The sequence below is a fragment of the Panthera pardus genome, unplaced genomic scaffold (assembly GCF_024362965.1).
Source record: "Panthera pardus isolate Hobbes unplaced genomic scaffold, ASM2436296v1 HiC_scaffold_22, whole genome shotgun sequence".
Lineage (NCBI taxonomy): Eukaryota > Metazoa > Chordata > Mammalia > Carnivora > Felidae > Panthera > Panthera pardus.
In genome coordinates, this window is record NW_026526788.1 from 45,627,653 (window position 1) to 45,651,577 (window position 23,925).

At 44.2% G+C, this 23,925-nt stretch overlaps 1 protein-coding gene across 5 annotated transcripts in view; it reads right to left on the bottom strand.

Moving 5' to 3' along the window:
* The window catches only part of FRMPD2 (FERM and PDZ domain containing 2), a 100,423-nt gene extending 95,923 nt beyond the window's left edge, over positions 1 to 4,500 (bottom strand). For all 5 annotated transcript variants that reach the window (XR_002078773.2, XM_019444865.2, XM_019444868.2 and 2 more), the window contains exon 1: positions 4,188 to 4,500. Coding sequence is in view for 4 of the 5 variants with exons in the window: in XM_019444865.2 (XP_019300410.2) it covers positions 4,188 to 4,212 (25 nt within the window). In the remaining variant the exon portion in view is untranslated. The remainder of the gene's footprint in view (positions 1 to 4,187) is intronic.
* Positions 4,501 to 23,925: the final 19,425 nt, after the last annotated feature.

The window sequence follows — 23,925 nt, forward strand, 5'->3', positions numbered from 1 at the left end:
TTCCACCATTCTGTGGATCTCCTTCCTGCTTTCCTTCACCACCTACTCTGTTTCCAACGATGTTGGGCTATTATAACCATTTTAACTCAAGGAATTATAGGGAAAAGGAGGTAATTCAGTAAGAACTAAGGCAAGAAAAAGGAGAAGAGCAATTAGAAATAGGGCTACCAGTGACCAAGAATAAAATGAAGACCAGGGGCGCCTGGGTGGCTCGGTCGGTTAAGCGTCCGACTCTGGCTCAGGTCACGATCTCACGGTCCGTGGGTTCAAGCCCCGCGTCGGGCTCTGAGCTGACAGCTCAGAGCCTGGAGCCTGTTTCAGATTCTGTGTCTCCCTCTCTCTGTGACCCTCCCCTGTTCATGCTCTGTCTCTCTCTGTCTCAAAAATAAATAAACGTTAAAAAAAATAATAAAATAAAATGAAGACCAAGTCTGGGGCAGGGGAGTTAGTCTGACTGTCTTAGGCAAGAGAGGTCAGAGAGGAAAACGGCTAAAAACATTGACCTCAGGGCCAATAAATATTAAAAGGAAAATAGAAATAGCAAAGCATAGTTGCTGAGAGGGCAGGTTCTGAGGTCAGAGTCGGGCTAACCCCTGTCTACCTTGGGTAACTTATTTTTTTTTCCTCGATACTCATCTGTAACATGAATTATTGCATCTGACACGTGGTAGCTTCTCAATAAATGCTAGCCGTTCATATGATTAACATTGAATATAAAGTGAGGGCAGAGGATAGGGTGGGGACAAACCCACAGAACTCGGGCTTGAGAGCAGAAATGGCTTTACCAGTGGGACTACAGATGCCAGCGACCCCAGTCCTTGCTACTCAAAGTGTGATCCCTCAGACCAGCCACGTGGGCATCACCAAGGAACTTGCTAGAAATGCAGACTCAGGCCTTCCCTGGGCCCTTTAAGTCAGAATCCGTATTTTAACAGGATAATCTGCACATTACAAGTTACAGACAGAACTGCCCTAGGTCCTGTTGCTTATTTGGAAGACCCAGTTATAGGTGGGCAATGACTGCAGCCAGTTAGAATTTAGAGATAGAATTACTGTGTGAGGTAACCAGGGAGACCCCTACCTAGTCCTTGGCAATGCTCCAGGGTATTTGGGTGACTATTCTCTAAGATTAAAGGGGAGGAATTTGGTGGAAGACTTATGAACCGAGGCCATAAACTCAGGCCGGCTGCACAGTGTCAGGTGGGCTTACATGGCCTGAACACAGAAGCCGTGATTGGAGGGGACCTGTACAAGGGGACAATAGGTGGGAGAGAGGTGACTACCAGGATCAGAGACTAAGCATAATTAAGAGGGGGAGAGATGGTGAAAAGGGTTGTTTTCCTGTGTCCTCCCTTACAGGCTGCACGCCCACCCCACACTACCCTGTCCCACCGAAAGCACTCCCTTGGTCCAGCCAGACCCTCTGAGCATGGCCTGCCCTTCCTCCATAACCTCAAGTCCAATGAGCACGACTGACAGAGAGGCAGCCTGGGCAAGGGGCAGCACCCAAGAAGAGTTGCATCACTTTCCAGACATCCCTGAAGGCTTAAAATACAGTTTGTAGAGAGCAGAATCACCTTCAATTTCTAGAAAGGCAAAGTAAACATTACCTTAAAAATAAAAGGATTAATGCAGACCAACTTGGCCAAGATAAATTCCATCAAACACAGATATCCCCTAGCAGGGGAGTGAGCAAGGATTCTGCAGCCATCTGAAAAAGTCCAGTGACTTCTCTTCAAGACTGCGAATAGCCCTCAACCTTCTCCACTCTGTATTTAAATCCACAGTCATCTTTCTTTACCAGTCTTTTCAAATAATCTAACATCGCTTTGCACCCCTGAATCCAATCCTGTATTTCTTGTTTTGGTGGTTGATGTGTTTGTCCATAGAGAGAAACACATATTCCTCTTAACTCCTTTCTTCATCCCTGCTTCTCCTGATCATCATATTCCCCTCCCCGTGGATTCTGCCTCTTTAAAACTCTCTGGGCCCCTTTGCTGTGCTGAAGAAGACTCCTACTCACCAGTGAGAGTCAATGAATGCCCAGGGATTTTGCAAGCTGGATGTTAAACATAGCCGTTGTGAAAAATCAAATCACAGAAACTTCCAATTAAATAAATTATATTAATAATATATTCAATATATTTCCTAATTGTTTCATTACATTTCATTATTGTCCATGCTCTTCAGCTCATTTAAATCAATTGCATTTGCGTGGTGGAAATACGATATAATGGTGTGCTAATACACAGCTCTTCAAACTTTGCGTTCAGTGCTATCACACTGGGAGCTTGGAATTGACCATAGAGGCAGTATTCACACCACAGAAATTGACAGAAGCTACAGATCAGGGCTTGGTTTGTCATTTTGCTGATTATCTAGACTTAAGAAAGTGATGGAGAAAATGTTAATAATTCAGATTAAATCTAAAAGTGTGTTGTGTCTATAGCTGTTATATTGTGAATAGTGCAAAAATTGAGGAACTATTCTTCCAGAATTCAAAAATTATGATCCAGTTCAGCAGTTCCTCATGTCACGGAGAAATGAGCAAAGTTAAAACATTCACGTTCATTGCTTAACTTTCTTCTGACTTGTCAACGTAAACAAAGATATCAGCCAACATTCATGTTGGAACTATACTCAGTGGTCAATTGCAAACATAGACTGACTGAGGATGTAAGAGTTCAGCAAAATCAATGTTTGCATTCTGTGTGAATCTATTGGCTGTACGGAACTTGCAAAAGAGACTAAGCTGTATTTTACTACTTATAAATTGTGCAACATGAGCATCCTTCATATAAATAAAATTTATAACAAACCTATGTTATGTACATGTATGCATGTTTGTTTATCTTTCTTTGCACACTGCTGGCAGCCCTTGCTTGACAGGTCTATACATCCCCAAACTGTTTTCCTTAGGTTAGTCTATCTGTCAACTTTCCAGGCTTCATCCCCTCCAACCCAACATGTATATTACTACCAGAGTAATCTTTCTAATATTTAAATGCAATCATGACATCCCCTCATTAAAATTATCAATGGCTTTCCAGAACTTTCTGAATGAAATGCAAGCCATAGAAGGCTTTCCTTGCTCTACCCTATTCACCTATGCAGACTTCTTTCTTATCAGATGCCCACACTCACGTCTCACTACAGTTACGCCAAAATGCCTGATATTCCCAGAACATGCTTTACTTATTCATGCCACTGGGCTTTTGCACATGCTTTCCTCTGCCTGGCATAGCTTGCCCCAACCCCTCTCCTCCTACCTCCTGCTAGTTCCCACCCAGCATTCAAACCGCTCTCAAACATCATCTCTTCCGGGAGCCTACACCACTTCAGCACTTGCTGCTGCCACACGTCACCTTGTAGGCTCACCTCTTTTGGCTCCTGCGCTCACCCGGAAGAGCCTCTGAGCAGAGAGAGGTGTCCCCAGTACTTAGCACTTGGCTTGGCAGCCAGGAGATAGGTGGTAAGTGCTTGCTGAATTGATTACTTCGTCCATTTCAGCTCTAATCTGTAGCAAATGACAGGATATAGTCAGGAGAAATATGCATACCTCATCTCTGAATTTGTTACTTAAAAAACAAAAGCCAGATGAATCATTGATACTTTTATTCCCCATTGTTTTGTGGAAGTCAGCCGGATAAAACCTGAAACTCTTTACTCTAAAGCATTGACCTTCTTTAAGCATAATCAAATTACTCATTTCTGAAAGATAGTGAGTTATCACTTACTAAGAGCTACGTCTATGCCTCAAGCATGTGCTAAGTGCTTGATATATGTCACTTCGTGTATCCTTAATCGCCCTATAATGTAGGTATTTATTATCCCCATTTTACAGATGAGGAAACTGAGTCTCAGGGAAGTTGCCTTTGCTTTGAATTTGAATTCACTAAAAGATGCTGAATAGCAAAGCAATGACTTAAACAAGGGTTGGTCTGACTCTAAACCCCATGTTTCCTCTGCTGAGCCCATTCGTTACTGCTTTAAAGCAAATTCACCATTTGAATCAGGTCCCACTAGTAGCCTGGAACAAATAACACTCCAAATAATACCACAGAGTCACTAGCACAGGACTTAGTCCAGTCGTGTTCTCCTTATTCCTGACACCCAAGCCAGTGAATGGATTTGCCCTTCCCCCGACCCAGATTTACAGAAGGAAAGTGAACAAGACGGAGAAATACCTGTGTTCTGAGTCAGAGGTTGCATGTGAAATTCTCTGTGATTGTGATCGGGTCTAGGCCTCCATCACAGACAATTTTCCAACAACGAGCAGGGATCTCGTTCACCTCTCTGCTGAGCTGCCACGGCCACGGGCGCTGCCGCCTCTGTTTACTGTTTGTTACTAAGCACTTGGCTGCCCAGCGAGTGAGTCAACGGGGCCTTTCCTTTCCTGCCACTGGCTCTCTTGCCCTGAGCCCTGTGCAGTCTCCAGTCGCAGGCAGAGCCGTCCCGCCATGGCTTCGTCCCCAAGGCCGGTGACCTGTGAGAGAGCTTGTAAGAGCTCAACTGGATTAGGTGCCACTGAAGACAATAGGATTGTGGCTCAGCAGGGGCTTTTACGCTGATGTCACTTTATCTCCTGGTCCAATCAAAAGAAAGAGCCCTGCGAAGAACCAGGGGGCCCGCCAAGAGCCGAGTCTTGGTTTCATTAATTCAGCAGCCCTCCGTGCCCTTTAACAGAGGCAGACTTTGGACTTGTACCCAACGGGGCAGAGTAACATCCAAGATCGTGATGAGGAACCGTGACCTGGAGCTGCCAGCGGGAAGGCAAGAGGAATGCGGTTGTGATTCTTACACACACACAAAAATAATCCTCACAATAATATCAATAAATAAAGGGGCAGAAGGAAACTTTTGCAGGTGACGGATATATTTATGGCATAGATCGTAGTGAGGGTTTCACTGGAGGATATTTATCTCCAAACTCAACAAATTAAATCCATGAAATATAGACAACTCTTTTATGTCAATCATACCTCAATAAAGTGTTTTGTTTTGTTTTGTTTTGTTTTGTTTTGTTTTTAAAAGAAGAATGTGTTTGGAGAAGGAGGAAAAGGAATTCCCACACTCTCTGGTATTTGGATGCAGAAAGGAACCAGCAGAGAAGATTAGGAAGAATTGGATCACAGTTCTGCAGAGGTAAGAGAGAAAGAACGGATCTTTGGAGCCCTCTAGATCAACAGCAATTTCAAAACTGAAATTTTTGTTTTTTTAAATTTGTTTATTAATTTTGAGCCCCAGACAGAAAGCGAGCGAGCAGGGACAGAGCAGAGAGAGGGAGAGACACAATCCCAAGCAGCCTCCACGCCATCAGCTGGGCTCACACTCACATACTGTGAGATCATGACCTGAGCCAGGATCAGGAGTCAGATGTTTAACCAACTGAGCCACCCAGGCACCCCGCAAAACCGACTTCCAAAAGAAAATGAACATTTCACTTCACACATTGACCAAAAAATAAAATAGTGACACTTGATGAAGCCCAGTGCAGGTGAGGGCATGGTGGATGAGCAGTCCCATGTTGGTAGTGGTAATGTACATTAGCATACCCTCTCCGTGGGGCATTCGGTAATATTCATTAAAGCTGTAATTGCGCACATTATTTGCCAACCCAGTTGTGGGGAACTGACCCCATGAACATGCTTGCAAACGTTCACCCACGCATATGAAAAAGGATACTTATTGTAGTATTTTGTTGTTGTTGTTGTTGTTGTTGCTATGGGGAAAAACTGAGAGCCACCAAAATGTCCATCAATAGTGGACAGGCAAGTAAATTGTTGTTCACACACAGTGAAAATCCAGCTACACAGCTGTGCAAAGGAGGTGGATAGACCTGTGTGTGCTGGCATTCAACACTTGGCCCGAAATCTTTTAAAACAACACAAGTGTGGATTCGCCCTGTATAATTCCTCTTAGTGTAAATGAATATATATATATATATATATATATATATATATATATATATAATGTTCTTTACATATATATTATATTATATATTCAATTATATGTATTACACATTCATGTATAGTCTTAAGGAGGAATCACTAGAAACTTAATAGTGTTTGCTTTGTTGAGACCATTTTAAATGCTGTTAGTCATTAGTTATTACTTAATCATGAAAAATATTGTCCATGTTTGGACTTTCCCCCATACCCTGTGTTATATAGGTGTTTTTTTAAGTGGTGAACATTATATAATATCTTACAAAATTTATGTTTTCCGGCTCAAACCTACTTGCATTCCACACTAGGCTAGTAACGCACTTTATGATCATCGCAATCATCTTGTGCTGTTTCTCCCAAACTCATCAATTCATTAGATTCAGAATGGATCTTGGTAAAATGTAGATTTCCAGCACCACCCCAGACCTGCTGACACTGAATCTCTGAGGGAGAGCCAGGGGGATCTGCATTTTAGCAAGTGCCCAAGTAGTTTTTATTAATTTGTTCAGGCCAACCATGTACAATGGAAGAAAATGAGTCCCAGAGGGAGAAAATGAATACTTCCAGTCATGGAGCTGTTTCCTGGCAGAACAGAGAGTAACATCTAAGTCCTTGACCCCCAGGAACATGCCGGTCTGCTTAAAGCCACCACTGCCTTCACCCTTTTTGTCTCAAATATTAGCACTCGGCTGCAATTTCCTCCTGTACTTATTTCTGCCAAGATTTCATTCATTCAAATTAAAGCAAGGAAAAACCCTAATTCAGTACTGAGATTTTCGAATTTGCATAATTTTCGAAAATTCAACTGCTTCACTTTCAAGAACCGTGTTTATTCATATTTAAATACAGTTCTTTAAAGTAGGATGTAGAATCGAGCAGGATTTAATACTAAGACCAGTTCCCACTTATGCCCCTTATTTTATGCTTGTTGCCAAGGATATCTCCAATGTCTACAGTGTCGTATATTGCAAATCACCTACATCTAAAGTGATAAAGTTTTATTATTCTAAACAGAATCCAAGACCTCTCATACATTGCTGGTGAGAATATAACAAGGGTACAGCTATCCTGGAAAAGAGATTGGCAGTTTCTTTAAAAACTAAACATATTGTTGCCAGTAATTGAACTCCTAGGCATTTTTCCCAAAGCAAAAAGCTTCTGTCCACCCCACAATTTGTACATGATTGTTTGTCAGCTTTCTTTGCAACGGTCAAAAACTGTTAACAACCAAAATGTCCTACACGAGGTGAATGGTTAAGCAAAGCGTGGAACAGTCATACCACAGAAACCTACTCAGTAATAAAAATGAATGAACCACTGGTACATGCCACACTTAGGTGAATCTCAAGGGCATCAAGCTAAGTGGGAAAGCCAATTTCAAATTGTCACATAAGGTATGTCTCTATTCATACGACATCCTTGCAATGACAAAATTATAGAGATGGAAAACTTATTAATGGTTGCCAGAGGTTAGAGGTTGTGGAGGGAGGGGTGATTATAAAGGGCGAACACAAGGAGACCTTTGTGGTGATGGGAGAGTTCTGTGTCTTGCTCTAGATGGTTATGGAGGGGAAGTGCAGCTCTGTCCATCCCCAACCCCCTGGCCTGACTCTATCTCCGGTAGCTTTAGCTCACCTGGCTGCCTCTGCAGGGTCCAGTTGTCTTTCTTGCCCCTCTAACCGCTTCCCTGACAACCTACCTCTTCTTTGAGACACAGGACACGATGCCCTGCTACCCCTGCTGCCATCACCTACTGACTCCTAAGTCCACCACTGAGACCATGGCAAGAAGGCCAGCTTCGCCCTCGTCTGAAGGCACCCCTTCCCCGTGAGTGAGAAGTGCATGGACCGAGGGTTCATGTTGACCAGCCCCTGTGTCAGCCCCCTGGGCTTTGTTCAAGGTGTCCTGCCCAACCAGCACTGAGCCTACTCTCAGGGCTTGTGCAGGCCTCTCCCAGTGTGGGCGTGGCTGTGGCTTGGATGTGAAGACCAAAACCCCCTCACAATGTGAGGCAGAGCCTGAAGAGGAGTGGCCGTGGCCTGGGACTAGAAATTCAAAGCAGGTGTCCCAGAGGCTCAGAACTTTCATTTCAAATTCAGTCTTGCAGGAAGTTACAAAGTTACATTTGTAGGGGTTAGAGGACAGAAATACTTCATTTAAACCTGGTGGTTTCACCTATAACTTTAAAATATTTAGACTTAAGGTATGTGGGCCTCCATTTATATTCTTTCCCTGGGCCCTGCAAAAGTTAGGGACGGGCCGCTCTTATTCACTGATAGTGTCAGCTCTGGGCTTTCTGTGGTCTCTCCTGCTATCTTTATGACCTCAACAAATCCTTGACCATGTCACTTCCCCCTCCTCACCCCACCTCAGTCGCTGCACTCACACTGTAGCCTTTGTCATTACAAGTAATGGTGTCCCTTCCAAAACTTACCTTTCAAATATCCTAGGCTCAGACACCCACTGACACTTATTTTTCCCAGCTAATTTCTTCAAGTTACCTCCATTCTGACACATTTTTGTGCCCCTGAAGACCTGCCATCCGTCGGCCTTACCACCTTTTCACCGATCATCAGTTTTCGTCCCTCATTATCCAGTTTCCAGTCCATGGTCCACGAGGCAGAAATTCTTGCTCCCATCCAACAAAATGTGTTCTCCCCTTCCTCTGCAGCATACATCTAGACTACACTTCCCAGCCTCCTTTGTGGTTGGGTGGAACCATGTGATAGAGTTCCTGCCAACGGAAAGTGAGTGGACAGGATGTGTGCACCCCCCACAGCAGGGGGTGCTGGAATGGCAGTGAGGATGACGACTTCAGGGAACTTGGAAGCCATAGATTACAGACGGCAGAGTCCCATTCAGTCTGGGACCCCATCTTCCACCCACCTAGAAGACTTTCCCTGGTGTGCTAAGAAGGAAACAAACATGTCGTTTAAGCCATTGAGTTTTGCCACATCGGTTACATTAGTATAGCCTGTCACTAAAATTTCACATGCGTGTAAGTGGAAGCATGAGCTACAACACGGCACGATGATTAAGAGACGAATTGTTGAACTAAAACCACCGGGGTTCAAATCCTGGCTCTGCCACCTACTGGCTTGGCTGCTCTCTCTCTGCTCATCTGTGTTTCCTCATCTGTGAAGTATAGATGATAGTACCTGCTCATAGGTCTGTTCGAGAGGGAAGCAAGTGGACACATGTCCAGGGTGTAGAGCGATTAGACCACTGCCTGACGCGGTAAGCGCTGTGTGTTTGCTGCTGGGGCACGCACCCCTCTGCTTCTCTGCTTCCACCTGCTGCACCCCTATGTCCACGCAGCTGAACCAGGTTGAAGAACAGCACAAACCTGTGCCAACCGGTTTCACTCTACACCGGTGGCCACACACCTCAACCGCACTGCCCAATAATCCTGCCACATTTCCCTGGCCCCGTTGCCCTCAACTCCCCCAGGCCACAGTCATGCCGTCTCCTCTCTCCCTCTGTGCAGCCGATAACCTCAAGCTACACTGAGGAGGGAGAATCTGTCCGAAGAGAGCCCCTTCATGGTCCCAGCATCAAGTCTACCTGCCTCTTGCTCTCTCCAGTCTGTTCCTCATGTCTCGTCTCCTCTTCTCAAATCAGGCTCTCCCCACACAAGAGCCCTGGAAAAGGGCTATTTTTTAAGCTGCCAAGTCCAAGGGTAAGGTCTCCAATGTTCATTTGACGTGATCTACAGCAGCACTGGATTAGTCCCTCTTCCTTGAAATGCTTTATTCCCTGGGATTCCAGAATAAATTCCTCTGACTTTCCTCCTACTTTGCTGGCCACTTCTTCCATCCCATGCCTACTTTCCTCCCTTCTACTGACCTCTAGATGTTGAAATGCCTGGGGATTGCTTCCATGGCACCCTTCTCTTCTTTTTCTACACTCACTTGCCCCATAAAATCTCAACTCCCATGTCTTTACCTGCCATCTATAGTCTGATGAATCCCAAGTTCATATTTATGAAAAGCCCTTACCCCTCCAATAAACTGGATACATTATATCCAGTATACTGGATATCCAATATACTGGATACTTAAGTTTATTTATTTATTTTGAGAAAGGGACAGAGAAAGGGAGAGAGACAGAGATAGAGATAGAGACAGAGGGAGGGAGAGAATGAGTGGAGGAAAGGCAGAGAGAGAGAGAGAGAGAGAGAGAGAATCCCAAGCAGGCTCCAAGCTGTGAGCACAGAGCCCAACTCAGGGTTCAAACTCACTAACTGTGAGATCATGACGTGAGACAAAATCAAGAGTTGGATGCTTAACCACCTGAGCCATCCAAGCACTCCTAAACTGGATTCTTTTATGCAACTACCCATATACCTTCACTTTGAGGCCAAATAACCAACTCAAATTTAAGTTTATCTGTGAGAAGATTGTTGATTTCTAAAGTCCCCTTCCCCACCAAATTAAACCCTACTCCTTCCTCAGTCTAATTATCTCAATAAATGCCACCATCCACCATCCATTGGCCCAGGCCAAAAAAAAACTAACAGTCAATTTGATTCCTCTAGGTCTTTCACATCTCATGTCTGATCAACTGGAAGGCCATTTAAAATATATGCTGGATCTGGGGCGCCTGGGTGGCTCAGTCGGTTAAGCGTCTGACTTCGGCTCAGGTCATGATCTCACGGTCCGTGAGTTCGAGCCCCGTGTCAGGCTCTGTGCTGACAGCTCGGAGCCTGGAGCCTGCTTCAGATTCTGTGCCTCCCTCTCTCTCTGACCCTCCCCCATTCATGCTCTGTCTCTCTCTGTCTCAAAAATAAATAAACATTAAAAAAAATTTTTTTTTAAATATATGCTGGATCTGATGACTCATTAGAATCACCCCCTACCTTCCATCGAAACTACTATCCTCTCTAACGTCAACCAGCAAAGTAGCTTCCTTGCTGGTCCTGCTTCAACAATTGGCCCTTCCCAGAATACTCTTCACTCAAAAGTCACAGCTGTCCTTTTAAAACCAAAGGCAGATCATCTCATCATCTTGTTCAACATCTTCCCGTAAATGTCCATCACACTAATGGTGTAAAATCCGAGTATCTTACCATGGCTCACAAAGTGCAATCTAACTCCAGCTACCTTACTCTTTCCTTGATTTCCTGTAATCTAGTCACAGTGGTATTTTAGACGCTTTTCAGACAGTCCCAGTTTGTTCCTGATCCAAAGATTTTCACATGCTATCTCCCCTGCCTGGAATCTTCCCTCAGATCTTCACATACTTCATCACTTAATTCAGGTGTCTGTTCAAGTGTAACCTTCACAGAAAGGCTGCCCTTAGGTAGCATGTCTTCATCATTCTGAATCCCCTTGCTTTCTTCACTTCTCTTTATACCAATTATCTTCTTTTTTTACTTTAATAATATGTATTTCTTTGTTGACTTGTTTATTTTCTATTGCCCCACCAATAGATATAAGCTATATGAGGGCAGGAATTTTATCCATCTTGCTTACTGCTTGCAGGGTGTTTTCAGCTGCGTGTGGCAAGTGAAACAATGGAAAGTGACTCAAACACTCAAGGACATCTACATTCTGACATAAATGTGTCTTTGCCAATTCAACAGCCCCAGAGCCTTGGGTTAACATTTCTGTTCTTCTCACACTGAGGAATGGCCATTGCAGCTCCAGTCCTCACATCCTGACCCAACCATGTTATAAGGGAGAGAAAAGACTTCATTCTCTCACATTTCTTTGGAATCTTTTTCAGAATCTTAGCTAACTTCCTCTTTTATATTTTTGTCCACGTGAGGTCATGGGCCGCCACTAAACCATAGTGGAATAGGATGCCAGTGATTGGCTCTGATCAATCGTGGTTTCTCCCTAGAGAGGAGAACAAACCCATCTTTCCAGATCACCTGCCCCCTGATGTCTGCACAAACTAGGGCCCTGACACCAAGGAAGATGGGAGGGGTGTGATTACTGAGTGAGACACCAAGAATGTCTGCCACCCCCATATACCTGGAATGGGGCCCAAGTCAGAACAGAGGCTCAAAAAATACAGGCTGACTGGATGATGGAATATTTGTACTTCAGTAGACTAAAAGTGACCCAGACAGCACTCTTGATGACCTTGCAGAGATCTACTTTCTTTGGCCCAGTCTTGCTCATCTCCCATAGCAGCCCTGTGAAGTCAATGTCTATTCACTGCTTCTCAAAGAAGATTAGAGCTTGAAGAGGTTGACTGAATTATTCAAGGTCACCCAGCCAGGAAGTGGGTAAGGTGCTCAAACCCATAGAGAAGTTTCAAAAATGGCCAAAGTTGCACTCAAGAACAAGGGAGTGATTGACGATCAGTGGTCTTACAAGAGCAGGACCAGGAAATTGCTTGCTTTAGTGAGGGCCTACTGTCTGTCAAGGCTTTTTACATATGATTCCATATGCACATATACTAGAAAGTAGGGAGTATCATATCCATTTTATAGATTAGGAAACTGAGGCTCACAGAAGTCAAATAATTTGCCCAAGGACACATAGCTATAACAGATGGTAAAGTTAGGATTTGAACCCCAAAGGGTCATACTTCAAACCCTGTATCCCTTCCACTAGAAGAACCAATGGAAGAACCACTAGAAAAAAGCCTTGGAGAAGTCCGTGAAGTAGTTCTTTTTTTGAGGTTGAACAAAGGGAAGAAATTGAGTGGAAGGACACAGAAATTTTGAGGCTGATGGGGGGGGGTAATTTGAGAAATCTCATGTCAGATGGCCTCAATTGTTTCAGGAAAGTAGTACACACTGTCATCCCTATGATGAGGTTCAGACTTAAAAATGGTAACAATTTGTGGCAAATCCTGGGAAGACTGAGATGGTAATCAATTTGAAGGGAATAGCAAAGCTGACAAGCAGCAGGTGGGCCCAAGGGGGTGGGAGCTGTGTAGAGGGTCAGAGAGTCAAGAAGGCTAAAGGGAGGCCCAGAGAGGGGAGAAGACGAGTGGGGCAAGGCACGGACAAGTGCCAAAGACTAGCTCAGTGCCTGACAATGCATGTCCCCTCAGTGGGGGAGGGCAGGGACTTTTACAGACCAGACACCCAGATCCCAAATCTGGAGTGGATGGTGCCTGGGCAGTTGTTGAAGAAGACTGGCAGAAAGGGGGCTTTGAATACAAAGGAAGGAGGATCCTGGTAAATATCAAGGAAGGGCTGTCCCAAGGCAAGACAGTGCTAAGCAGAACAGGGCTAGACTTTGTAAGATCTGTTATGTGATCAGAAAGCACAGGGAAGGTGGGGGAATGGGGGAGAGGGACAGAGCCAACTGAGACTGGCACACCAGCCAGAAATGTTGGGGCAGGGCCTGGGACCTGCCATTTTACTTACCTGTCCCAGGGTTTCACTTTCAACTTCTGCTAAGTTTACCTGATCAGGTGCAGGGGCATCTGATAAATATGTGTGATTTGGAATGACTGACCTTAGTTAGTGTTGCTACCACCTACTGAGATAAAATTTGGGCATTATTTTTTCTGTGAACCATAAGTGAAAGGAAGGCACATACTTTAATAAGATTCTCATGGCAAGGTTCTACGGGCCAACTCTGTAAGTCACAAGAAGAAGGCAAAGGGAGGGTCCTCACAGTCTGAGCAGAATGAGCCACCTCAGGGTCAGACACTGTGCATGCGGACACCTTTTCCCTGCTCATGTCACCTGGTGTGGCTCTCCTTTCAGGAGCAATGATCTCAATGGTATGTTCTAGCCCAGGGAGAAAAGAAGACAAGTCTGGAGCTCAGAGACAAAGCAGCAGTGCCTTGGGGCCAGAATCCACTGAAGCCAGCTCAGCAAACAGAGGAGGAACAAAGGCCCTTGGGAGGCAGAGCAGATGTAGACAAAAACAAGTCAAGGCCACCAAGATGAAGCTTGAAGACACCAAGCTCCTGTGTCCTTTCTTCTCATGGCAACATATTCCAGTTGCTGGCAAGGTGCTAGAAAGAGACGGATAAACTCTTGTGCGCCCAGCTGAAAAAGGAAGCACGAAATTCAGGAAAGGGATCCATTCTTCGATTCTTTCTCAATCACTGGCAAGGGGAGGTTGGCCCAGGCAGACCCTTTGTCATTGCTCCTGCCATACCACAGGGAGCAGTAGACTCCTTGGATTTGCTCAGTAATAAAAGGACCAAGCACACTACTTTCCCACCACTTCTTGACCAAATATTTTCCTTGATGAATGAGACAGCACTAAACCATAAATGGCCCACAGTGGCTTTGGCTCACACTCACTGGTGATGAAGGTGATGCTGATGGTCCCTGAGATGGAAGGCGGTGCTCTACAACTTTGCTCTGCAGTCCCGCTCTCATAGCTATATGCCCCTACCCAAACAGCCCTGGGGAAGAGAGGTCTGCCTCTCTAGGCCTTACGCCCAGCACCTGCTGTCCCCTCTGATCGACCTGAGCTTTCCATCCACAGGTGGAGGCTTGGCCTGGAAAAGCATGAGAACACTAAGGCTTCTCCATCCTTCCATCACTCACTCGTCCACCAATCCTGACACTCGCTGGCCACAGGAACTTGGATGAGTTGCTTTCCCTCTCTGTTAAAATGGAAAGATTGTGAGAATTAAATGGGCACAGACACGGATACACGTTAATCATCGTAATTTGCTGAAATCAACTCTGTGACAGACACACTCCATGGCATGCAAAGGAGGACGGTAAAGGAGGCCTGTGTACAAACGGCTTAGTACTGGAGAAGCCTACCACACTGCCCCTCTGCAGCTGCCTCTATAGTCACTATCTGTAGGAAAAAATATTTTTAAATAAAGCATTTCTTTTAGAAATCTAGGAATTCTTTACATTCTCTTGGGTCATGAGCTCAATGTCAACATGATTTCTTCCCCTGGAATGAAGCGTGCATCCGAACGTGGGCAGGAGTTCATAAAGACAGGAGTGACGTGCATTGTCCAGGATGTTTTTCTTTGCCCTTGTCAAGTTGCTGAAAAGAGAGGCTTTCTAAGAACATGGACAGCGCAGTCTCATGTCCAGCAATGCAGACTCAGCGCACTGCATCTGACCAGTGACCGTGACACCTGCTGGCCACCCCTGGAACCACACCCAACCTCCTTGACCATGACATGCCAAGGTTCTTTGTCAGGATGACTTTGAGGGCTACTTGACGAGCAGCACTGCCTAATTAAGGCAACAATTTCTTAGAAATTAAAGAGGAAAACAACACATGCTTCGGAAGGCAGCAGTGGCAGTGACTGGAGCCAGACCTGAGTTTCAACTCCAGATTCTTCTGGTGAGGAACTGGGTGACCTTAGGCAAGTTACCCAGCCTCTCTAAACTGATTTCCTCATCTGAACAAGAGTCTGACTGTTACTTCTCATGGAGTCATATGAGGACAATATGAAATTTTGGACTTCAATTCACCTCTGAGGGGAACTTTGGTCTCATGCAGGTCATCTTCTCTAGGCACAATGTTGAGATCCAAGGGCACAGTATGAATGGTTCCAGGACAATTAGGGTACCCATTGTTGGTACCAACGTGCCCAAACCAGGGGAAAAACCTTTCTCGGTTATGGACAGAGTTGTATACTGCCACAGGCCTGCTGACTTTATTCCAATGTTCTCTTTCTTTTTTTTTTTTTTTTTAATGTTTATTTATTTTTGAGAGAGAGCATGAGCAGGGAAGGTACAGAGAGAGAGGGGGACAGAGGATCCAAAGCAGGCCTCATGCTGACAGCAGAGAGCCCAATGCAGGGCTCAGACTCACGAACTGTGAGATCATGACCTGAGCTGAAGTCAGATACTCAACTGACTGAGCTACCCAGGTGCCCCTCCAATGTTCTCTTTCTGATCTGTGCTCCATCTAAGGACCCCCAGTCAGGAAGATGGGAAAGCAGTATTTGCGAGATACATTGGACTGGTATGGAAAACTGACTGTGCCTAGCTGCTGAAGACAAGTTCAGCCCACTAGAGGGAAAATGGAAGTGACTGGCTGGGCCACTCACCCAAATTGTCTCTGACTCCGCTTTCCTGGGATTGCCTTTCTCACTCTATCCACCTCTTGACCCTGTGATATGCATGGAGAAGAGAGAAGTTAGCTAACCCCAAGGCTGAGTACTTAGCTGAAAGTCCTCTTCCCAGAACCATGACATTAGAAGCCTGAGTGTGGGTAGTTTCTGGTCTCGAGTTCAGGCCAAAGAGTTCATATTTGTGAAGATGCCCCAGGGAGAGTCTCTGGAGGCTGATGGGAAGGTGCGTGCTGCAGAGGACCCAGCACGCCCTCATGCTGCCTCTCTCTTCTTTCTTTGGCCACGGCCACGACCGCTACTTCTGCTACTGCCGCACCAACGAATGTAGTCGTGCAAACCTGGATACTTGTGAGAGTGTGGGAAGCACTATTGGTAATTACCTGGAGCAACAGGTACAAAATGGGCCCGTCCTACACAAGCAGGAACATCTGATCAAACTCTGTGCCCAACACAAAAGACTCACCGTTTCTCGATGACTCACTTTGAGACATCCGCTTCTGGCCAACCAGTCACAGCTGTAAACATACCTAGGGGCTGCTCCATGTTGGATGCAGACTGCAGTATCTCATCCAATTCCTGTCTGTCTCCCTCTTGCACTCCTTATGTGCACTGACAACCATTCTCCGTCCCAAAGAATAGAAAGCGCTTGCTCTCTGTATGAATTTTGCCCCCGTCTGTTTGTCCCCTACTGGCTTCACTATTCCTCCTGCTCAACCTGGGTCCAGAAGTCCTTATTTCAGCCTCCTTGTCCTCTATCTTTCCATTCAAGAAGCCCAGGAAACCCCCAGCTCCTGGCCACACTCCTTTAAGTGCTGTCTCTATTTCTCTCCCCGGGTTGACAAGGATTCTGGAGATAAGTCTACAGTTATGTCCTTTTGAATCCAAGCTTTTCAATCCCTACTGAGTACCATTCAACACTCCTTGACTTCACGGTTTACTCAACACTCTTAAGCATCTTCCCTCTGATCTATAAGCTGTAGGACCATTTGGAGTAGGGGGAAATCTAGTGCCTTGGCTAGCCTCTTCGGGGGGATTTTGTCTCTATGCATCTGTGTGGGTTTGTTTTGTTTTGTCTTGTTTTGTTATGGTTAATATCTCTGCCTCTGAGGCCAGCTCTCCATATTTGGTTTTCTCTTTGGCTTGCCTCTTTCAACCCTGTCCGATTTCCTTCCCGGGGCTGTAGACCTTTGAAACAATGGGGAAATTCTGCCTCCTGATGCCCCAGCCTGCTGTGAGGGCAGAGTGAGCCCAGTATTTGAATCTGAGGTCATTTTGTGTAACTCCATCTTCTCTAAATAGGTGCGGATGTGCCCTCACAAGGTAATCCAAACAGCATGGTCCCTGTATCTACACAGACACCCCCATACAGACCTTGTTTGATTGCTTAGTGGTAGAGAGAACCACTTGCCATGGCCCTGCCTTTGAGAAGAGGGTACTTGTGACATCCCTACTTTTCCTGCTGATTCCAAGGGAAGTCCTGCTTCCTGCTCTGCATAGGCTGACAGTTACCAACCTCATCTTGACTTTTAAGGAAATAGAATACTGAAGGGGTGGGTGGAAGTAGGTGGGGGTCTGGGATTGAGACCCTATTCAGTCATCACGACCTAGCAACCCTAGAAATAAATTTCTCCTCTATTTACCCTGGATTGTGTACCTTTCAAGCTACAGTTGGAGTGTAGACTGCCTTGGATTCAGGAAAGAATGCTCACTTACTTCTCTATGTAATTGTCCTTCATTTCCAATGTCATGCCTTGAAGGGTTATGGCACATTCCCCTGCCTTTTCCCATGTATAGGCACCCTCCTCTCCTCTGCCTTCTTAATCTCACAACAAACTCTGAGCTGGCCCGCCTGATACAACTATGTCAACTTGAAGCTGAGAACTAATCCTGCTGGTTTTGGCATGAGGGGCACTGGAGCCTACCCTCAGAAGCAAAGCTGCCTTGTATGGAAATCTGCTTCAGGAACAGGATAACAGGGTGTTGAAACTTCTGTATCAGATTGTCTCTTAGAGACCTCTGCTTTCTAGAAGCAAGAAGATCTTCTCAGGACTATCAGAGGGCCTCAGATTACCCCCGGAGTCGGGAAAATGGGACAAATCCTGTCCTGTCAGAGGCCCCTGGAAAGGCAGTAGCAGGGAAACATCTCTCTTAGCATCACTTTGGCTTTCTAAGGGGCTCAAAATTCTGCCGCTTGCAAGCAATGACTCTTAACCCTCCAGGGATGCCAGAATCTCTGTCCTATTACCCAATACCACCACAGAGAGCCTTTTAACATTTAATTGATAATGGGTAGGAATTCACAGGGGTCTCCCTGACAAAGGGTCATTTGTAGAATGCCAGTCTGCATGAGTTCTAGTTTTATATCTGAAGGGTGAGGGAGGGAGCCATGGAGGGGGAGATGGAGGTGGGGATAGACACTGGTCCTTCCTAAAGATGTCAAGGACGTGAGGCCAGTAATGAGGTGCTGCCTTCTCTCTGCCAGGGTCTGAACGGGTTTTCTGCAGTACAGGAGTTACAAATGGCAAGATTCCACCGGGCTGGTAGAAATTCTAGGCTAAATAGTTGTGACTGAGGCCGAGAGTTCTTGTTGAGAAGTCTGGTGGAAAGCGTTCTTCCTAAATACATATTTATTTAAAATAACAAAAAGGATTTTATTAGTTACAGGACTTCCACAATATATTCTTTCTCTCCTATTCAATTCCCTTTCTCTTTATCTCTAGGGAATAAATACCGAATATCTTCAATATCTGAATGTGGATGGAAAGAGGAAAATTTGGCAGAGGTACATCTAAGTTGTGGAAGGTTGGGTGGGGTGGGGGGGCAGGGAGGGGGGGCAGGCAGAACATTAGGGAAAAGGGAGCCACTAATGAAAGTAAGGCTCAAGAGAGAAATTGAAACCCAAACGCTAGTGGAGGGCAGGTGGTCCTATCAATTTTGCTCTGAGATTTTAAAGAACAGAAAATATGTTGAATTAAGGCACTGGCTCTCAATCTTGGCTGCATATCAAAATTTCCTGAGAGGTTCTGAAAAACTACAAAAGCCTGATAGACCTTTGAAGAAGGATCTCCAGAAGTGGAATCTAGGCATGAGTAGTTTTAAAATTTCCCAGGGTGATGTGAACAAGCTGGCTGACTTGAGAGCTAGTATCCTAGTGGGCACCAGAAATAGTTGGAGGGCTCATTAAAACACAGATGGCCGGGGCCCTCCTTTAAGGCTTCTAATTCAGCTTGTCTTGAGTGGGTCTGAGAATCTGAATTTTCAGCAAGTCTCCAGGTGATGTTGATGTTGCTGATGTGGGGACCACAATTTGAGAACCAGTGTCTTAGAGGAATAAATGCTTACCATTTTTTCAATGAGACCATGTGTGTGTACTCAGTCTATAGATTTGCATAGCTGTGTTGTCTCTTGTGTGTATCTGAAAACCATGTGCACACATAGAGGTAAAGGGAAAGAGGAAGCCCAAGTGAAGAGGGGAGTTCTTTTGTAAGTTCAAATCAGAGAAATCTGCTTTGCTTTGTTCAAGTTGTGACTGAGGAGCTCCGTTCATTTTTGGTCCTGTCTTACCCCTGAGGAAATGACCCATCGTTCTCGAAGTCGGGAGAGAGCAGTTGGCAAGGTGAACAGACATCTTTCCTCTCCTCACACAACCAGGGCCTGGACTGTCCCTTCTGGAGCCAGCAGCCTCTACCTCCAAAGAGCTTCAGAGACCATCCCAGAGCCAGGGGGTGACTGACCAAGGTGCTGAACCTCTCCCTCTCCCAGAGGGAGTAGATAGGATCAGGGGCATGGTTGGAAAACCAGACTGGGAAGTTTGAAAGTGAGGGTAAAGGAGGACAGTGGTAGAGGTGGGGTTAGGAGAGAAGGTGTGTCCTTGGAGATGTCCTTCCACAGATCTTAGTCAGTAAATCCTCTCTCCCTGACTCTTCACCCCTGAATTGAAATCAGGGAACTAGGAAGTGAGATCAAGTCTCAACTTTTGGCTTCTGTACCTTTGAACAGCTTAGTGAGATCCACCTGACTCATTAGCCAAAGGTCCAACTCCATCACAGTCTAGTGTATGTGTGTGGTCTAGTGAAAATGACAAGGGAACAGATTCTCTGGACAGGGTGCAACTTCTTCGTGACCATCTCTCAGGACTCCAGCAGAGATGGGGTTTAAGGGGCTTGTAACCTCTCCTCTTTCCTTCCCCTCATCTCAGCCTCAGAGGGAGCCAAGAAACCGCTGTCCCCAAGGCAACTCCCCTGGGGCGAAAGTCAAAAAACATGAATTCCTTAGCTCTTCCTCTTTTTCTGAGTAAGCCCCCAATAGGTTAACAAGGGAGCATAGTGGGTTAACAAAGAACAATGCCATGAGAAGGAACGAGGCCCAGAGCCACATCTGGGTACAAAAAGCATTCTGAATTTGTAGAATATCAGAGATGATCACATTCAATCACAAGTACTGAAATGCTTTCTGAAATCACACAGATGCACACATGCATATATAAACATGTGGGATGTCCTTTCTAGATGTAGGGAATTAGAAGCTGACAGTGGTAGGCTGATGCTAACTCAGAAGCTATCTCTGTTGAATGAAAGAGAGGCTGTCAATAACATTACAGAACTGGACATGAAACTCGCAGGAGCTCTGTTCTGGCAACACCTCTCACTTCACAACTGTTCTGATTATGCTGTCTTTTGTTACCTGGGGGTCTGGCAGGGAGTAGGAGGTGCCAGCCAATAATTCCATCTGTGTGTCCAGCCATACCCATGCTCTCCCAGGACACTTAACCCTCATGCTTATTTCTTCTTTTCTCTCTCTCTCTCAACAGAGTCTTCCTATTAGATGTAAAATATGTTTGTCTTCTTTCCCTGCCTAACTCAATCAATATTCACTGCCTTCCTTTTCTATCTCCCATTCATTCCTCAGCACATTTTCATCCACTCCTGGTTCTAAGTACTCTGGGATTTCAAGTCTCTTCTTTTACTGATACCATTAAACACTGCTTTCTTCCTGAATTCCCCTTTCCTTCTACCTCCTTGGCAGCTCCTTTGCAGACTCTCCGTGGTCATTTAATTCTGAAGTTCTTCAGGCCTGGCTCCTGGTCTTTTTCTCTTCTTCCTCACTACCTGCTGTCCCTCAGGCCTAAGGCTAACTCCTCCATACCCGAGGCTTCAAGTCATTACTCTCTGTCAATGTCATTAATCTCTTCCCCCCACCGCCAGTTTTATTGGGAAATAATTGATCTAGGTCACTGTATAAGTTTCAGGCATACAGTATAATGGTTTGATTTGCATGTATTGTGAAAAGATTACCATAATAGGTCCAGCTAACATCCATTTTCTCATGTAGATATGAGGTATGATATTGATATCCAATATCTCATATGTTGTCATACAGACAATAAAAAGAAAAGAAGGAAAAAACTTTTTTCCTTGCAATGAGAACTCTGAATTTAGTCTCTCAACAGGTTTCCTACACATCCTACATCAATATTAGCTCTAGACATCATGTGGTTCATGTTCCTAGTTCTTATTTATCTTATAACCGAAATTTACACCTTTTGACCACCTTCACCAATTCTCCGTCCCCCAACTCTCAAGTTGGTAACTTGAGAGTTACCAACTCAAGTAACTCTGGTAACCCCAAATCTGATCTCTTTTTCTGAGTTTGGCTTTGATGTTGTTGGGTTTTTTTTATATTTCACATATAAGTGAGATCATATAGTATTTGCTTTCTCTGTCTCATGTATTTCACTTAGCATTTGCCTTCAAGGTCCATCCATGTTGTTGCAAGTAATGGGATTCCTCCTTTTTATGGCTGAATAATATTCTACTATACACATATATACCACAATGTCTTTATCCATTCATCCATTAATGGGCACTTAGGGGCGCCTGGGTGGCTCAGTCGGTTGAGCATTAATGGGCACTTACGTTGTTTCCATGTCTTAGCTATTGTAAATAATGAACATAGGAGTACAGACAACTTTCCCAGTTAGTATTTTCATTCTCTTTGGATGTATTTCCGGAAGTGGAATTGGTGGATCATATAGTGGGTCTATTTTTAATTTGGGGTGGGATCCTCCATACTGGTTTTCATGGTTGTTGTACCAATTCACAATCCCACCAATGGTGCACAATGATTCCCTTCTCTCCACATTCATGCAGGAATTTGTTTTCTCTTCTCTTCTTGATGATGGCCATTCTAACAGGTATGAGGTAACACTGTGGTTTAAATTTGCATTTACAGGGCACTTGGGTGGTTAAGTGTCCAACTTCGGCTCATGTCATGATCTCACGGTTTGTGAGTTCGTGAGTTCGAGCCCCATGTTGAGCTCTGTGCTGACAGCTCAGAGCCTGGAGCCTGCTTTGGATTCCGTGTCTCCCTCTCTCCCTGCCCGTCCCCTACTCTCCTTCTCTCTCTCAAAAATAAATAAACATTAAACAGTTTTTTCAGATAATAAATTTGCATTTCCCAGCGAGGTTGAGCATCTTTTCATGTACCTATTGGCTTTTCATATATCTTCTTTGGAGAAATATCCATTGAGGTCCTTTGCCCATTTTTTGATTGGGTTATTTGGTTTCTTGCTATTGACTTATAGAAGTTCTTTACATATTTTAGATATTAACCCTTTATATGGTTTTGGAAAATTTTTTCCCATTCTATATGCTGTCTTTTCACTTTATTGATTGTTTCTCTTGCTGTGCAGAAAATTTTTAGGTTCTGTACTTCCACATGTTTTGCTTGTACTTTAGGTTTTACATACAAAAAATCATTACTGAGACCCATGCCATGGAGCTTTATTCTTATGTTTTCCTCTAAGCATTTCATGGTTTTGGGTCTTTCATTTAAGTCTTTAATCCATTTTGAGTTAATTTTTGTGAGTGGTATAAGTTATGGGCCCAGTTTTATTCTTTTACATGTGGATATCCAATCATCCCAGCACCATTTACTGAAAAGACTGTCTTTTTTCCATTGAGTATTCTTAGCTCCCTTGTCAAATATTAGTTGACTATATAGGCCTGGGTTTATTTCTGGGCTTTCAGTTTTGTTCCATTGGTTGATTTGCCCATTTTTATGCTGGTACCATATTGTTTTGATGATTATAGCTTTATATTATAGCTTGAAACCAAGTAGTATGATGCCTCCTGCTTTGTTGTTCTTTCTCAGGATTTCTTTGGCTGTTCAGGGTCTTTTGTAATTCCATATAAATTTTAAGCATGTTTTTTCTACTTGTGCAAAAAATGCCACTGGAATCTTGATAAGGATTACATTGAATATATAGATGGCTTTTGGTAGTATTGATCTTTTAACAATATTAATTCTTCCAATTCATGAACATGAGATACCTTTCCATTTATTTGTGTCTGCAATTTCTTTCATCAATGTCTTGTAGTTTTCAGAGTAGAAATCTTTCATTTCCTCAGTTAAATTTATTCCTAAATATTTTTATACTATTGTCAATGAGATCAATTTCTTTATTTCTTTTTCAGAATATTCATTGTTAGTGTATAGAAACATTACTGATTTTTTGTGTTAATTTTATATCTTTGTAATTTTACGGACTCATTTATTCAATCTAAGAGGTTTTGGTTCAATCATCAGGATTTTCTGTATACAAAGTCATGTCAAATGCAAACAAAGACATTTTTGTTTTTCCTTTCTAATTTGGATACCTTTTATTTCTTTCTTGCCTGATTGTTCTAGTAGGACTTCCAGAACTATGTTGAATAGTAGTGAGAGTGGGCACTCTTGTCTTGTTCCTGATCCTAGGGGAAAAGGTTTCAAACACTGAGTATGATTTTAGCTATGGGCTTGTCATATATGGCATATGGGCTTTATTATGTTGAGATATGTTCTTTCTATGCTTAATATTTAAGAGTTTTTATCATGAATGTATGTTGAATGTTCAACATTTATCTCTTCTCTGCCTGAGCCCAGCTCTGTATATCCAACTGCCAATGTGGGGTCTCTTTAGGGCAGATCAAAAGCCTTCAAACTACCTGCTCATGTAGTCTTT